At 38.6% G+C, this 17061-nt stretch overlaps 1 protein-coding gene across 1 annotated transcript in view; it reads left to right on the top strand.

Annotated features, from left to right (window-relative positions):
• dock8 (dedicator of cytokinesis 8) overlaps window positions 1–17061 on the top strand; it is a 77027-nt gene that overhangs the window by 40718 nt on the left and 19248 nt on the right. The window contains exons 15-34 of the mRNA XM_084728709.1: window positions 399–516; window positions 728–798; window positions 976–1120; window positions 1597–1698; window positions 1848–1943; window positions 2221–2455; window positions 3697–3861; window positions 3987–4162; window positions 4578–4670; window positions 6558–6653; window positions 7266–7415; window positions 8604–8717; window positions 9304–9459; window positions 9705–9844; window positions 10090–10253; window positions 11760–11911; window positions 14258–14440; window positions 14660–14786; window positions 15562–15649; window positions 16231–16327. Coding sequence (XP_084584835.1) covers window positions 399–516; window positions 728–798; window positions 976–1120; window positions 1597–1698; window positions 1848–1943; window positions 2221–2455; window positions 3697–3861; window positions 3987–4162; window positions 4578–4670; window positions 6558–6653; window positions 7266–7415; window positions 8604–8717; window positions 9304–9459; window positions 9705–9844; window positions 10090–10253; window positions 11760–11911; window positions 14258–14440; window positions 14660–14786; window positions 15562–15649; window positions 16231–16327 — 2668 coding nt within the window. The remainder of the gene's footprint in view (window positions 1–398; window positions 517–727; window positions 799–975; window positions 1121–1596; window positions 1699–1847; window positions 1944–2220; window positions 2456–3696; window positions 3862–3986; window positions 4163–4577; window positions 4671–6557; window positions 6654–7265; window positions 7416–8603; window positions 8718–9303; window positions 9460–9704; window positions 9845–10089; window positions 10254–11759; window positions 11912–14257; window positions 14441–14659; window positions 14787–15561; window positions 15650–16230; window positions 16328–17061) is intronic.

The following is a 17061-nucleotide window of genomic DNA, read 5'->3' as shown; positions in this document are numbered from 1 at the left end:
TGCGTTTGAGCAGAGCTTTAAATCAACACTCAATTCTAAAATGGTTTTCGAAACATTAGTAACTTCATGTGTGAACAAGTCCTGCGTGGTAATTACATACCGACGTTCTCTGAGCATTTGTTCAGTGGAATCTGCGGTATTTCCCTTTATTCCAGGCTTCAGCACTGATTACAGTGTTGTATTAAAACCACAGGTCACAGTAAATCACTGGTTGTTGGGACCTTTCTTTGAGTTCACTGTCACCTTTCCGCTACATGAGTAAGAATATGCTATACAGACAGTGCCATCTAGTGATCTATGTTGGAACTGTTTTATTTTATGCATAGTAGCAGATCTGCATGATTTTTTTCATGTATTAATTAAACAGGAAGTCTCTTTCTCCCCTCATGTGTCTGTAGGAACCTGATCTATGTCTACCCCCAGAGGTTAAACTTTGTCAACAGGCTCTCATCAGTAAGAAACATCACCATCAAAATCCAGTTTATGAGCGGAGAGGACCCAGCCAACGCTCTGCCTGTGAGTGCTGCTGTTTGTAACCTGTGATTTGTCTTGGTAATTCCACAAATTAACAAAGAGCTTATACCGTTATTTAATGGATTTAAACTAAATAATTTACTCAGGAATATCAACAGATGTATTATGCAGATTTTGTGCTATTTGACAGAAGAAAATCTGACGTTATTGTACATTTTAATTTGTGTTTCTTTTTTCCTCTGTCCATTCTTAGATCATTTTTGGGAAATCAAGTGGTCCAGAGTTTTCACAGGAAGTCTACACTCCTGTGACCTACCATAACAAGCAAGTACACATTATTGAAATTTTATAGTTTGTGAGTTTATTTTTGTCACTTAAACAGTCTGAATAACTCTGCCCTGTGGTTTCCTCCTTTTTCTCATCTCTCCCCCGCCGTCCTCATCCTCCCTCTTTTCTTCTGTGTGTTTCATCGTTTGTCACTATTCCCCTCTCATCTCTCAGGTCTCCCGACTTCTATGAGGAAGTGAAGATAGCTCTTCCAGCCCGTCTGACGGAGAGGCATCACCTGCTGTTCACCTTCTACCACATCAGCTGCCAGCAGAAACAGAACCAGAGCGGCAGCTGTGAGACGCTCATAGGATACTCTGTGAGACTTTGTCCTTTACTACACAACCACATTTCTTAATGTACATGCAAGAAAAAACATGCTAACATGTATGTATACCTGGAAGTACTGCTGTGACTCACAGAGCCACTAGCATGGCTTGAGGATCTTGTTGGGTAGAGATGAAACTGTATGAAAATTTCACAGCACATATTTGTTTGATGCAGGACAGTATTTACCATTAGGTTTTCAAAGTGGGATAATAATAATAAGGATAGAGCATCAGGCAGAAAATGAACCAGTGAAACCAGTAATCATTTCACCCCTAAAATTCAGAAACAATGATGGTATCCATTGCTCCTCCTTTACACAGGTGCCAAACCCACAAAATAATTTTAATTAAATACAGTTCCTTTAATCATTAATAAAAGATAATTGTCTTTAAACATACTACATAGAAGATTTTCTAATATTAAATTGTACATACTTCACATATTTATTGTTTTCTTTTCACCTAGTGGCTGCCCATAGTGAATAATGACCGACTGCAGACTGGTCAGTTCTGTCTGCCCATTGCCTTGGAGCGATTACCTGTCAACTATTCACTGCACACGCCTGAGGTATATATACATCCATCCTTATATCATTCTGTATGTCCATATCATGCTATTGTATGTGAAAGAGTCAAAAAATATTCTTAGAAGGCCATGGACATATTGAAGAATGAACACAGACACGCAGTAACGTTTCTTGTGTCTTTATTGTGTAGAAACTTCCTCCACAGGTCCCTCCGGTCAAATGGATGGAGAGTCATAAAGGACTTTTCAACCTCGAGCTCCAGGCCGTATCATCTGTACACACACAGGTGAGCAGCGGTTGCACACACAAACATGACTTGTCTGTTTTTCTTACTCTCTTTCTCTCTGTTTGACTGTTATGCGCACAAGTGGAGTAAATATTAATGTGCACACACACACTCAGCACGCAACAAGTGTCCACTTTGCTGTAGACATCCACCCTACAGCACCACATGAACCCTGTTGTATTACATTTCTGTCTCTGTCTCTTTTGTTGCTCTTATATCACTTGTTGTTTTCTTCTACAAGTTCCACACTGCAACAAATCATGTGTTTTCCATACAGGACAACCACCTGGAGCGTTTCTTCACCCTCTGCCACGCCCTTGAGGGTGGAGCCACATTCCCACTGCGGGTCAGGGAGGAGAAGATTCCGGAGAACAAGCTGGAGCACGAGCTGAAGCTCAGCATCATCTCCCTGTCCTCCTCTAGTTTAGAGCCTCTGGTGCTCTTCCTCCATCTGGTGATGGATAAACTCTTCACCCTCATCATGCAGCCCATGGTCATCGCTGGCCAGACTGGTAAGGAGACAGTTTGACTGTTGCTGCAGAAAAATGGCATCTCACACAGTTTGGGAAATTTCCAAAAGATTTTTTTCATCAATCACTTTATCAAGCAAACATGTCAAACAGTATTTGTATTGTTCTAAAAAAAAAAAAAAAAGAAAAAAAGACAATTGAAGATGTAATCTTGGACTCTGAGAACTTGTGATGGGTATTTCTGTAGTTTTTGACATTTTATTGACTAAATAATCATAATAATTATTATTATTATCTGAATATTTATGAAGGAATATTAGGGCCATGTTAAGGAAAAAATGGAGTTTCTTTACTTTGATTTTTTATTTTTCCTTTTTGAGAATTAAGTCAAATTTTTGAGAATAAAGTTGAGATGCTGAGAATAAAATTGAAATACCATTTTGACTTTATTCTCAAAATGGGCCTGGGCCTAATACTCTTCCTAGAATACTTGAAAGAAAGAAAAAAAATCAAGAGATCAATCAGTAATGAAAATTGTAGTTAGCTGAAGTTGCACAATACTGTGACACAAACTGGAAAAAGAGGCAAGAAGATGAACAGCTGACTGTAGTTAAAAGTTGTTTACTCTACAGTATGAAGTGTGAATAATTGATGAAAAACATCCCAGAGCTAAAGATAGCCGCTTCAGATTTCTAGTCTAAACAACAGTACAAAACTCAAAGATACTACACTTACAGTGACATAAAACAGCAATGCAGCAAATCAAAACATTTGAGAACTGGCGAATATTTGTCATGTTTGCTTAATAAATTACTAAAACAGTTAGTACAGTATGAAAACTGTTGCAGATAAATATTCTGTTGATCATCTACCACATTTATCAACTTCTCATTTCAGCAGTAACTGATTGTTTGCAATACACTTCATGTAATAAAGTTGTTAAGATAGCTTTTTATTGAGATGGTGATGAAGACCTAAAGTCATTATGAATTTGTTTTGATTGCCAGTGGTTGAAGAACACATTTCTGGTATTAGACAGAGTGGCTTAGTGTTTTTCTGTGGTTGTCAGCACCACTTATTATTAAGCAAGACTTCCTGTATCTTGTTGTCTTTTTGTACTTTCACATGCCCAAAAGAGGACCTGTTAGATCAACCATCAGACCCATGCAGTGTTTCCTTCTCCAATTATGAATTAGTTTGTTATGTTGATATTGTGTTTCATTCTGTTATTGATGTTATGACTCCAACATTATTATGTGCATGTTTATGTCTGTGTCCTGCAGCTAATCTGGCCCAGATCGCCTTTGAATCAGTGGTGTCTATTGTCAACAGTCTTCATAACAGTCAGGAGCTCAACAGGGACCAGCAGGGTAGGAACAGCCTGTTGGCGACTTACCTTTACTGGGTGTTTCGTCTGCCTGACCCCCCTCAAGACATGCAGAATGCAGGTACTAACTTAATGAGTGTGGATTTCCTACTTTTTCTCATGTTAGTCATTTTTGCTTTGATTATATTTGCTTCGATTATTTTAAGAATTAAGAACTGATTTTGTTTTGCATTTCCGTGGACTCAGGTTCAGGGAGTATACCTTCGGCAGAGAGCCGTTACAGCACCATGGGTCGGGCCACGGCAGCCACAGTTGGCACCATGCTTCTCCAGTCCAGAATCCGCAGCAGCAGCAACCCTGACATCCCTGGTCCACACACCTCTGCTGAAGATGCTGAGGTCAAAAACATCATGTCTGCCAAGGTACACAGGGTTTCCCCAAACTAAATGTCAACAAATATCTCTGTCACCACACACCAGGTTTAAATGTCACATAAATTAAAGTCTGTTTTGGTTGTTTTTCCAGCTACATAATGTTTATTTACTCTTGGAGGGAAGTGAGCAACTAATTTAAAAAGTCTATGATACACATTTTCCCTAATTTTCGCTGAAAGTCCATTTTCACCAGTGTAAGTTATTGTTTTATATATTTGACAAACTCTACACACACACAGAGTGCAGTATGTAAATAGGCCAGCATGCTTACACATACACACAAAACAGTCATTAGCTATTCAAACCCACAGTACATTAGGTATTGTAACAGGCCACTTGACGCCTACTCTAATGAATGCATCCATCACGTTCAATGTGATGGAAACTGTGTTTCTGTCTCTAGGGACACAACAACCCCGGCAGTCGCATGTCCACCTATGTGGATGTAAGCAACCACCAGAACTCTGCAGGAAGCACTCGGCCCTCCAACAGAAAGGTAAAAAAAAAAAAACAATTCTCCCCTCACCCTACATCATGGTATTTGTTGTACAGTTTGGAGCACTTTGTTGTGAAGAATTACATGTTAATGAGAAGATAATATTGAATCTGCTGCTGTAAATCATCCAAACTAAAGCAGCAGATATCCCTCTGTTGTGAAGATTTTGGATGGTCATATCAAGAGCATCAAGATGTGAATTCATGATGACAGAAAAGACGTTTCATACGAAACTCATTATATACAATACTATGTTAGCAGTGATGCACAGCAAAGTGTTCCAATATGAGAAAACAAAAGAGGAAGTGGTGACAAAGAATGCCATAAGATGAAGTATCACTCAATCTAACCTTTACTAATAGGACGACCAGACATCCTGGAAAAATTTGGGGCAGTTCCAAATTACAAACAGTTGCCCTAAAGCCTGTCCTATTTGCCCTGTAAAAGAACCCTTGCAGTAGAAAATAATATGAACAAGCTAAAATGGGCACTTAAAGGCAAAAACATTTAGGAAACACAGTAATATGGGAAAATGCTGCACTGAACTTATTGTTTATTTGTGAGTGCTTCCAAACTGTCATGAAAAATCAATAACATATCAAAGATACATGGAACAAGCAGCTGCTACTTGCCCCAAAAGAAAGACGACTCTTCGAATGAGAAAACCCTTTCATTAAATTATCAGTTAGTAGACATGAATTAATAGATCTTTTTTTAACTCTCTGATTATGTAGGCTTATAGTTATTAAAAATGTCCCATGTTATCGGTGTTTTCACTTTACTATTGCTCTGATTAGGCTAGTATAAATAACAGATTGTTGGCCAGGGCAGAGATATAATCCCTCCACCTAATCCACCTGATTCATGCGTCTTCTGAACGTGGGCAGGACACTGTGCGTCACATCATCCGCAGAATATTTAAGTGATCTGAATAACATTAACATGAACTGAATTTTTATGTGATCTGCGAAAAGAAAAAATCTGTGTTTATGTAACATATTATTGGGGAAAGGGCAGACGATACAAGATCTTTCTTCTTCATGCTCATAGAAAAGTAGTTTCTGTTGACTGAGCTATATGTTTCTTTAAAATCAGCACTGCAAAATACACATTGAAATGAGCAAAATGAAGTAAATTAAATTAAACTAAAAGCTTTACACTGGAATTGCACTAATTTTGTTTTTTAAAGAGACCCTCTGTTATTTTTTATTTTACCTTTTGTTTATGCAGTGTAGGCTGGCTGAGCGTTCGTACTCACTCACAGTAACACCCTGCTTCACTCTCTGCTGCATGTTCACACCTGTACTGGGAGTCTGCCCAGTACTACTCCAGTCTTTTACCATTGGCCACTGTGTTTACTGACATTTTGGAAATACAACAATTCACTGTGTAGACACATTTTGATTGATTCAAACCCTCCTCCTCTCACCCATGATAAGATTTGGAGGGTGTACAGCTTTTAAGTAATAATAATGTCAGTAAACAATCAATCAATAAATTAATAAATAAAGGAGTTGTTATGGGTCTAAAACACTACTCCCTACTGTCTAGGGCACCGACTTATCATTTAGTATAAGATTTTGAGTCACTGCTTCAAATAAAGCATAATCATCACTCAGACTTTAAACGTCCTACTGTACAGAATAATAAGTGGAGCTTTCATCCACCAGTTCCCTCTGGTAACCACAGGGTGGGAGTGTGACACTGAGGACACATGCTGTGGTTGTTTAGGCTTTGATCAACATCAACAACATCTTTCCTGATCAAAGCGTAGTATTGCAAAATTAATTCAGAGTGATTTTCAGTACAATACTTGCATGATTTATCCCATTATCTACCAAATGGAGGCTGTTTCTTACTACAGTTTGTATATTTTGTCTTCTGCAGCAGTTTCATGAGGAGCTGGCCCTGCAGATGGTCGTCAGCACTGGGGTCTGCAGAGAGAATGCGTACAAATATGCCTGGTTCTTCTTTGAGCTGCTGGTCAGTGTGCTTTTTTTTTTAATGTACTGAGGGGGCTTTTTTGATTGACACTTATATATAAGAGAAAAAGTAAGGACTACTTTGGATGTTAATGATAAATGGATGAAGTTATAAAAGAAATGGCTCACACCAAACAATACATGACCTCGTGGCCACACACCTTAAAAGATAAATGATGGTTTTAATGTGTGGTGAATAAAAGGGCATTTTTAAATAGCTGTAGTCTGTAATTTATCAAGCCAGTTGACAATTTATCACTGTTTTTTGGAATTTTGGAAGTGTATCATCGCTCACATTCACTCTCAGCCCTTCAGTGTGTCTCACTTGTTTATGTTTCCTACCACAATAACTTCACTGCAGGATGCTCATTTTAATTAAGAAAGGGAATCTTTTGTAATTTGACTGAAAAATTAGGACAAGAAGTGCTGATAAATAATGAAAAGTTGCTTTTTTAGTATCAGATCAGCATTTTTATTAAAAGCAACTTTGCATCTATCAGTCACTTGACAGATTATTGACTTACACACAAATTCATCACTGTTGCTTTTATTAACATGCATGTCCACAGTACTCACACTTGTCGTGTGTGTTGATACGTTATTGCTGAAACAGGTGAAAAGCATGGCTCAGCATGTGTCTCATCTCGACAAGCACAACGTCCCTCGAAGAAGCCGGTTCTCTGACCGATTTAAAGACGACATCACCACCATTGTCTCCGTGGTTACAGCTGAGATTGGGACCATCCTTGTCAAACAGCATAAGGTCAGAAATATGACGATGATGAATAGGGCTGTACTGAATGTGATATTTTGCATTCAAACCTTCTGTTGCGGTTTATGAATAAAGCTTTGAATGTCTGTCGTCATGTTTTAATTTAAGTGATTCATCAGATTAATGAGTTAGTCTTTCTTCTATTAAGTGAACTTTCTTTAACGAACATGACTTGTCAGTTTTGTCAATATAAATGTAATTTAAGGTAGATTATTGTTAGACCACCCTATTAATAAACTGCTTCTTTATGTGTGGCAAGCAGGAGAGCTTTTTAGTTTTTGATCACAGTGAAATGTTTGTTGTTGAAAGGCTAAATGGCAACAAATGTGAATCAGAGCAGAACATTTTTGCAGTGCATTTTGACTTTTGGATTTTACAACACTCTGGAGTCATTGAAAATAGAAATACAGCCACTACTTGAATCTAATTCAACAAATACTTAACTACTAATTTCATTAGTGTAGCCTAATCTTTATGTCCTTGTGCAAAAATACCATATTTGAACAGAACAAATATCAAAATCCTGAAGTGTCTTCCTGCACGATTCTTGTGTAGAAAGGTAAAAGTAGCCCTTTATATCCTGAACATTTGGATGAAATCTGCCACTCTTGGCTCTCATTGTTCATTCACACACACCTCTGTGTAGAGGTAGCATTCATTGCTCCACAAAGAGCTGTAATTAAAACTTTGGTTCTGTTTTTCCTTGCTCTCGTTATCATCTGTTCATGAGTTTGCTAGTTTTCTCTGCATATCAGTTTATAAATGAAAGAGTAAACTCTGACCTCAGTGGCCTCGGTGTGCTGCAACTGAAGTCTTTGTCATTGTTCTTTGCGCCTGTGGGTCAGTTCAGGACCATGACCAGTTTACACTGGAATCTGATTTTTAAAAGTAATGTGAAACAGCCAAAAAAAAAAGAATAAGATCAGAGCTTTAAATCAGAATTGAGCACTGAGGCTTTGCATGTGCACTTAGACTTTAGTCCAACCCAGATCTCCTCACTGCTGTGTGCCGTCTCTTCTCCTGGGTTGGGTCAGTGTCCTCCAAACAACAGGGAGTTGGAGGTGCTAATTATATTTGCCTCTGTGGTATCAAAAGCTCAGCTTTCACAACTAGATGCTTGGTGAGATCCACTCAGTGCTCAGCTTACTGATTGCTGTTTGTTGGTTGTTGTTGTTTTAGGAGGTAGAGCAAGCAGAGAAAGTCAACATCAGCCTGGCCTTCTTTCTCTACGACCTGCTGTCTCTCATGGACCGAGGATTTGTCTTTCAGCTGGTGAAAAACTACTGCAACCAGGTAAAAAGACACTGATAACAAACCAAAACATTTAACATGTGTCTATAAATTAATGAATTTAGCAAGATCCCTTCATTATTTTTGATTCTGAAAGAATATGCTTCCATATAACGGAGTATTAGGGCCACAATAAAGGGAAAAATAGAAGAATAAAGTTAAAATTTTGAAAATAAAGTAAAACTTTCAGTATTTGTGTCAATAATGTTGAAATGTTCAGAAAAGTTAAGGAGAGGAAAAGAAGAAGAAAAGTCAAGTCAAGTTTAAGTTGAAAAACCATTTTGACTTTATTCTTGAAATGGTATTCCAACTTTATCCTCAGCATATCAAGTTTCCTCAAAAAATCTTCCTCCTCTGATTTATTTTTCTTGTGCATGAAGAATGCTGAAAGTTTGATTATATTCTCAACATTTTTGCAAAATCATTTTTAAAAAATTATTTAAAAAAAAAATTTCTGGCCCCAATACTTCCATGAGTATTAATTTGTCTTTTTCTCTGAAATATTCCAAGACATTTTATTTATCCTCTGTATATGTTTTGAAGTGCTTCCATGTATTAATTGATTATTTTTGCTCTATTTCTCCTCTAGATGTCAGCTAAGAGTGTGTCAATGCCAACACTGATCAGCATGCGTCTGGAGTTCCTGCGAATCCTGTGCAGTCACGAGCACTACCTCAACCTGAGCCTCTTCTTCAGCAGCCCTGCATCTGCTCCTGCCTCACCATGTCCATCTATCTCCTCACAGGTCTGCCCACTTACCAGACAAAATTTGCACTTATGTATGTTTGTAATTCAGGCATTCAGGAGATTGTTTAATTTAGTGAGTTTAGGGAGTCATTAGACAGAGTAGATGAGATTTGATGGGATTCATTTTAAATGGAGCTGTTTAAAAGGTACTTTACTTTGCATTAAGGGAAAAATTTTACCCTAATTCTAGCTCCTGCCCGTCTCATTGTGTCTATCACTCCTTCATCTCATCTTTTCATTCAGAGTTCCGGCTCGTGTAGTTTACAGGAACAGCAGAGGATCTTGGGGCTGTTCGAGCTTTCTCAGGAATTCAAGCAGCAGCACTACCTCACCGGTCTGCTGCTGACGGAGCTCAGTGCTGCTCTAGACATGGAGTCAGAGGGGTATGGAAACACAGACACCTTCAAGTTGTTCTCTGGATATTAACCTCCTTATTACATTCCTGTCATAAAGCCTTACAGTTCAGGGTTCCCAGGAAAATTGCAGACTCAGACTTGAACACCGAATAATTGCTTCGATATCGACACATTCTATATCTATAAAATGACTGGTGGATTCAATAAAACTTTTAAAAATGTGTGTGTGTGTGTGTGTGTGTGTGTGTGTGTGTGTGTGTGTGTGTTCACAGAGGAAAGGTCCAGAGAAAGGCCATCAATGCCATCTACAGCCTGCTGTGTTCCCATGATCTCGATCATCGCTGTATTAAACCAGAGGTCAGAGCCAAGGTGGCTGCTCTCTACCTCTCCCTGGTGGGGATCATCATTGACTCCACCAACTATCTGGATTTCACTGGTATATATTGCACACACACAAACAGAAGCATTCTGAGACATAAATTGCATACAGGCTCATTCGGTTACATGCACTTAAATTCCATATGGAGCCCTAAAGTTCATGTCATCTTGATATTTCTTGCAGAGACACATTAAACACATATAGGGGTGGGAATCACCAGAGGCCCCATGAAACACTATTTAAACATTTTGCAATACACCAAGTTTTGTGATAATATACAGTATATTGCAATATATTGAGATTTATTACGTTTTTTCAGCTAGTTGTGTCCCCAAATGAAAACTTTATCAACTTGATTTATGTAATGAGATGAAGCTTTCTGTTCCCCTCACCTCAATAATTATTATTGCAGCAATATGTGATTGTAAAGCAGATAGACTGACCAGCACTGTCATAAAAACCTGCCAGTCCTGCTGATGGTGACCTACTTAGGAAAAAATACTCAGCACTATCTAGTGGACTGAACAATTGATTGATTTTATTGTGTTTTACTACTACTATTTTATTATTTCATGCTAAAAGCTGTGTCAGTTTTTTTTTAACCTTCATTCCTTATATAGACAGAAGTTATTGGTGGTAGCTTAACACAAAAGCTGCATTTTGCACCTATATGGCCACAATATTCAGTGTATATTTGTGCAAAAACTTAAGATGGTTTTCCAATTTAAGTGAACTTTTTCAGAACAGAAAAATGTACCCACCCTTAAAGGTGGATTATGCAGGATCTGTTATACTATTCAAAGTCGGCCTCTTCCCACTTGTCAACAAATGAGAGAGGCAGCAGCGGTGGTTCAAAAACCTACAGAGTGAATTAAAGGTGGACTCAGTGATTCTGGAGAACGTTGATTGTTGAGTCTCATTTCCAGATCGTTAAATGCAGACGCTTTGGGCTGTGGTCGATTGAGTCTCTCATCTGAGCCTCCGACCCAAAGGGTCATTTTTTGATGACCGCGTACGAGACTCTGCTGTCACCTATTTTTTCCCAGAATCCTACCCACAATCGTCCAGAGCCCAGAAAATTGCGAGAAAGAAAATACAGACAGGTTGCAGGATCTCTGCAGTTACAGCTGCCACCACACACTTCTAGTGGGTCATAAATGATGATTTAGAGGGATCCTTTTTATACAGGTCACACTGTTTTTTCTTTAGGAAAATCAAACACAGGATGCCTTTAACAGGTGATGATATGGTCAATTTGCTGCCTGTTAGAGAAGCTTATTGTATTTACATTACAGATACAGTGGAAGTGGTTATTTTCTCTCAATTAAAACCTCAGTTTCATCTCATTATCAATTTATCATACCTACTATTATGTATCTGTAATTTGATCAACAACCTGTTCTTCTTTGTTATGTAGGAATCATAGGAACCATATGTCTATTTTAACTCTGATTAAGACTCAGTTATGTCAGGTTTTCTACAGTAAAAGCTGTAATTTAATCCTGTGTGTTCCAGTTCTCTCTTCTTCAGTTTAACATATGTGACCCCTGTCTGTCTCCGTAGTTTCTGACACGCGCGGCGGGAAAAACAAGACGGGCGGACCCGAGGATGACCTTGAAAATGTCCCACCCATCAATCAGTCCGTTGCCATGGCGATTGCCGGGAACCCCTTCAACACGCTGGGGCGTAATGTCCTCGTTTCCATGGCATCCATGGTAAAATTCTGAAACAATTTCTTAATGTTAAGATGATTATGATTACAGTATGTTTTTCATTGTTTTTAAAAGTTCAAAAGTGCATTGTGTGTGTGTGTGTGTGTATATCTGTGAGTATGCTGCCTCCTAACAGGTGAGCTGCACTGAGGTAGATTGATTAGCTGTCAGACCCACACACGCACTTCATCCATCCTGAAAAATCACGCACACACACAAACACACACACACGTCTGCAGGAGATGGTTTATGGGCAGGCATTGCCATCATAAGTGAACAGGGCCGTCCTGCCTGACAAACACATCCATCAAGTGTAGCTACAGCAACAACATAAGCACTAAAACTGAACGCTGCCATTCTCTTCCTCTTTCTCTGCCTCTTTCCAAGAGATGAATCAGTTCCTTGTACGCTGTAAAAGGAAATACTGTTGTGGAAAAACTGATTTTCGCAAAACTGAGCCATCGGCCTGGTATTCATCACAAATCCAAACATGGCTGCCAGAGCGCTTGTTCCTCATTTTCAGGCTGCTCCCTTTCAAACAATGTTTTAATCTTTTGCTCTTAGCAACAGAAATCTTTCACATGAAACGTATCTTCAAATAAACAAGCAGCGTTTTTGATTACGTGCCACAAATATTTGACGTCGGTTCTGGTGAGCTTCACTCAGTCCTGCGGTGAAACAGAGACCTGGAAACCAGGTTTTAGGTGGGACACCTAGAGCACCAGGAGGTTAATGGCTACATTTATCAAAGCTGCCACACAGTAAAGCAGCAGTAGCCCTCTATAGGAGCGATTCATCATCACACCAATGACGGTAAATTAATCTGCAGTAGATTTAACGCCTATTAAGATGGGGAAGAGAACCATACTTCACTAAAGCCAGTGAGGAGAGAAGTGAAGTGGACAGCCGTGTTTGTGGTTTAGAGAAGTGAAGTGGATGATATACAGTTAGTTTGTTAGATACACTTGTTATATAACTCAGTGGGTACTGCTGGAGACTGCCACTGACAATGTTATCCATGTGTTTTGTAGTGAGGGTCAGCTATGAAAAAAAAAAAAAAATCACAGTGCTGTAAAGCACTTTGGATCAAAGTATTCTCCTGATACAATATACAGTGAATACACTTAAAAGATTAAGTGGGTAAAAAAGACTCGATTGGCAGAACTGAAATATAATACTCATTTAAATTTTAGGTTTTCATTAGTGTATAATCACCTAAAAATAAAAATTGTTCTATTTTCATAACCTTAGAATGAGATGTTTTTATTTGCATAAACCGTGGGTCCTTTTCCATGGAGTCCACCATGTTTCTACTGTACTGTACTACTGCAGGAGTTTCGTGGCCACTATAGTTTCTCCTGCATGCTTAGCAGGCGAGTTGGTTGAAATCTGCTATTTCATTGCTAGATGCCACTAATTTTTGCACACTGATCCTTTAAAGCAATGTTATGTAAGATATGTTATTTTTCACACTTTGGTGAGCCCAGGTTCAGAGTGCAATTCTCTCATACACCGGTGTACTAAGTATGGACAGCTGTACATTTGCGTTTGTGCATTGGTATGACAAAAACTAGCAAGAACAGCGCAAGACGTTGCAAGCCAGCTAATGTTACTTTCTAGTTCAACACAAAGAAGACCAGCTCAGCCTCTGTCTGTCTGTAGTTTTTTATTTCCTTAAGTTCTTGCCACCTACTAGCAAACATGTAGCTTCCTCCATCGATGTCCTTTTCGGTGTCTTTGCCTCTGCTACGAGGTCTGTAGAGGCTGAGCCTGGTTACGTTTCCCATTCACCTGGCTGCAGTGACACCAGCGCCGCTGTCCACCAGCATTACTCGCTGCCCCATGCCTGAAAACCTTCTGGTTGCCTTAACTCCAACACTACCATAGTGCTCTGAAAAACAAGCAATACAACTAACTAAGCTAATAGCTACTAGCTAACTAGATAACATCAGCTACATTTACCACCAGTTAACTTCAGTGTCCATCAGAAAGCTCTGTAATTCATAGAATTGAGGTAGAGCAGCTGGAGGCCATGAGAGGAAAAACCAGAAAACATTTTCTCTGTAAAATATGATCCAGTTTCACTAACATCAGTGTCATAGTTGGTGGTATAAAGCATTATGCATTATACAGATGTTTTTTTTTTTTTTTTACCTTTTTATGTGTGTCCTGCTTTGTGTGCATCACTTTGATTACTGTCCCGGTAGGTGATTTCTCAGTCTGTGTGCCAATACAGCAAATGCATGTTTGGACATTTTGTGTGTATGCAGGTGCTTCTGTCTCTCCAGTGACAGCTACATTATACCGTATCACCTTACATATATGTCTCCTTTCCTCTCCTGTTCCCAGCAAGGTAAATCTGTAGCCACCCTGGCAGCAGACACCAGTCGCCACCTGTTGGTGTGTTTTCTTTGGGTGATGAAGAACGCTGACAGGAGTCTGATTCAGCGCTGGACTGTAGATATGCCTCCCTCGCAGCTCAACAAGCTGCTGGAGCTGCTCACGATCTGTATATCCTGCTACGAGTACAGGGTCAGTTTATTCATGTGTCAACTTGTTTTGTATTGTTCTGCAGCCCTCATCTGACTTCATTTTATGTTTATATGAATGCAGATGTAAACTTTACATCCTGGATGGCTGTGTATTTGTATGTCTATGTCTGCATTGTGTATTTATCATAGAGATTAAGTTAAAATACTGTATGTGCTTTGTGTTCATACCTGGTGAATATGTGTTTATGTGTGTTTGTAGGGTAAGCAGAGCACGGATAAAGTGAGCACCCAGGCCTTACAGAAATCTCATCAGGCCAAGCTGCAGCTGGAAGAAGCTCTGCTTAGAGGGATGGGAGCCCGTGGGGAAATGATGAAACGAGTTGGAGGTACTGTATCTCCTTGCACTTTAAGGAAATACCTCTTGGAATTGCTTGTCTGTCAAATTTTAGATCTGCATTTTCTGCAGTATTTCAAAGTTTTGAATATGAACTCACTCTAAAAGTAGTGAACACACAGATTTTCAAAATGTTATCAGTATTTTATAAATGTGCGGTCAGCAAGTCACAGCAAGAGCCAATTTCAGGTTACACAGTCAGGAATTTTGTACAACTCATGTCTGGCCTGTGTTAAGCAGCATTTCAATTACGGATATACCCTGCTGTAAATGGACCTCAAGTAAATATTTGAGTATTGTGAAAATACAGCTGTAATTGTCAAAAAATTATCAGTAACAGTTAATTAATCTTTTAGACTGCATTGGTTTCTATAAGATTATTTTCTAGATTCATCAATTAATCATTTGACCAACAAAATAGCAATAAGACAGATATTAAGAGAGGAAAAAATCTAAATTACAGAGTGACGCTGTGGAAAATGTCTCAAAGTTTTAGGTCTTTAAATATCTTAAGATATTCATTTTGAAATGATTTCAAAAAGCAGGAAAATCTCAAAACCTGGGAGGATGAAAATTTTCCATTTTTGCATGAAAAATTACTTTCATGATTATCAAAATAGGTGGCAGTTATTTTTTGGTCAAACAACTAATTGACTTATCGCTGTAGCTCTAATTCCTATGATGCAGTTCAGTACATAATTTGTACTCAAATAAATATGCACAATATTTCTTTCACTAGCTGTTTTCTTGCAATGATTCCCTCACAGGAATGGACAGGACCATGGGTCAGAGAGAGAACCTACGATGGAGAAAAGACCTCACTCAGTGGAGACAAACCAACGACAGACAGGATAAGTAAGTTATAAATTGCATATCTGCTGCCTAGTTTTCAAAACTTCCCATCCTTCTTTATTATTTATTTTTAATTTTTGCCTTTTATTGGCAGCCAGAGGATTCACAAAAGACAGTTTTGACAATTATATATCACAACAAAATCAGATGCTTAAGGGAAGGTAACAAACTAGCAGGCGAGCAAAATAACACTTCCAAAAAGCACAAACAGAAGAGAACATCCAGATTCAAATCAATTTCTAACAGATTTATCCTCAAGATGGACATCTCTCTTATCAAAGAGAATCTTTAATTTGTTATTTGATAACAAACATAAGAAAATGTAAAACATTTTTTAGAAGAGTGAGCAGGTTCACATATTTTGCAAGCATCGATCCCTGGTACTAAATGTAACTGTGTAACGTGCATAACAGCTGGGAGGAATAGTAGTAGAGTTTTGGCTTAGGGGTCTGATAAAGTAAATCCACACTGACCATGTTTTTGTGCTTTATTTAGATAATTCTCCCTGCTTTTCTTTATTTAGATCTTTTTTTGCTTTCCTGTCCTCTCTAAGTATCTGTCTAATTTTCACCACCTTCCATCAGGACGAAAGCAGAGCTGGACCAGGAGGCTCTGATCAGTGGAAACTTAGCCACAGAGAGTAACCTTATAGTACTGGACCTGCTGGAAACCATTGTACAGGTACAGGTCATGCAATATCTTTCAACACTGTATTTGCAGTTTGTACACATTAAAAATATAATGCAGTCCTTTGGTAAGTTGGTATTAGATTGCACTCTATTGTAAAGTTTTCCTGATATTTTGCGGCTGCAGAGGGATCCAAGACTGTTAATATACATACCAAACAATACAAAGAAAACACAACACAAGCAGAATGCAAAAAGGGTACCAGAGAGTTTACAGGATTACATAATAATCTTTCAAAAGATGTTGTCACAATAGTATAATCTCAGGAGCAATGCAGAGTAACATGAAAAAGTGTATCACGTTAGATAGCAAACCCACTCAAATAACCGCGCTGGTAAAATGGATGGATGCTGGTATATGACTCTGTGCCAAGAAAGGTCCCTAAATTATCTCAAATCTATTCTGTGTATTGAGTTTGTCCAGACGCACTCAAAAATTGCAGTCCAAAAGTTACATAATGTAGGGCAGAACCAGAAAGCATGTGCTAGTCATCCTTCAGCAGACTCAATGTTTGTCACATTGAGGACACACTGTTAGGTAGACTGTATCATAAAATGTGTTTGCATTTGTATGCACAATTAAAATACCATCAAAATTCCTGATTAGATATTCACATGAACCCTGAGAGAGTGGATTGAAGGCACAACACCTGTTCGAACCAGAGCAATGTCATGAAGTGTGTTATTAGAATAAATAAGAGTAAAAACAGGCGTGAACAGAGTGAACAT

The sequence above is a fragment of the Lutjanus erythropterus genome, chromosome 10 (assembly GCF_056507025.1).
Source record: "Lutjanus erythropterus isolate fLutEry1 chromosome 10, fLutEry1.hap2, whole genome shotgun sequence".
In the NCBI taxonomy this organism is placed as follows: Eukaryota; Metazoa; Chordata; class Actinopteri; order Lutjaniformes; family Lutjanidae; genus Lutjanus; species Lutjanus erythropterus.
This window is presented reverse-complemented; position numbering and strand designations above follow the sequence as displayed.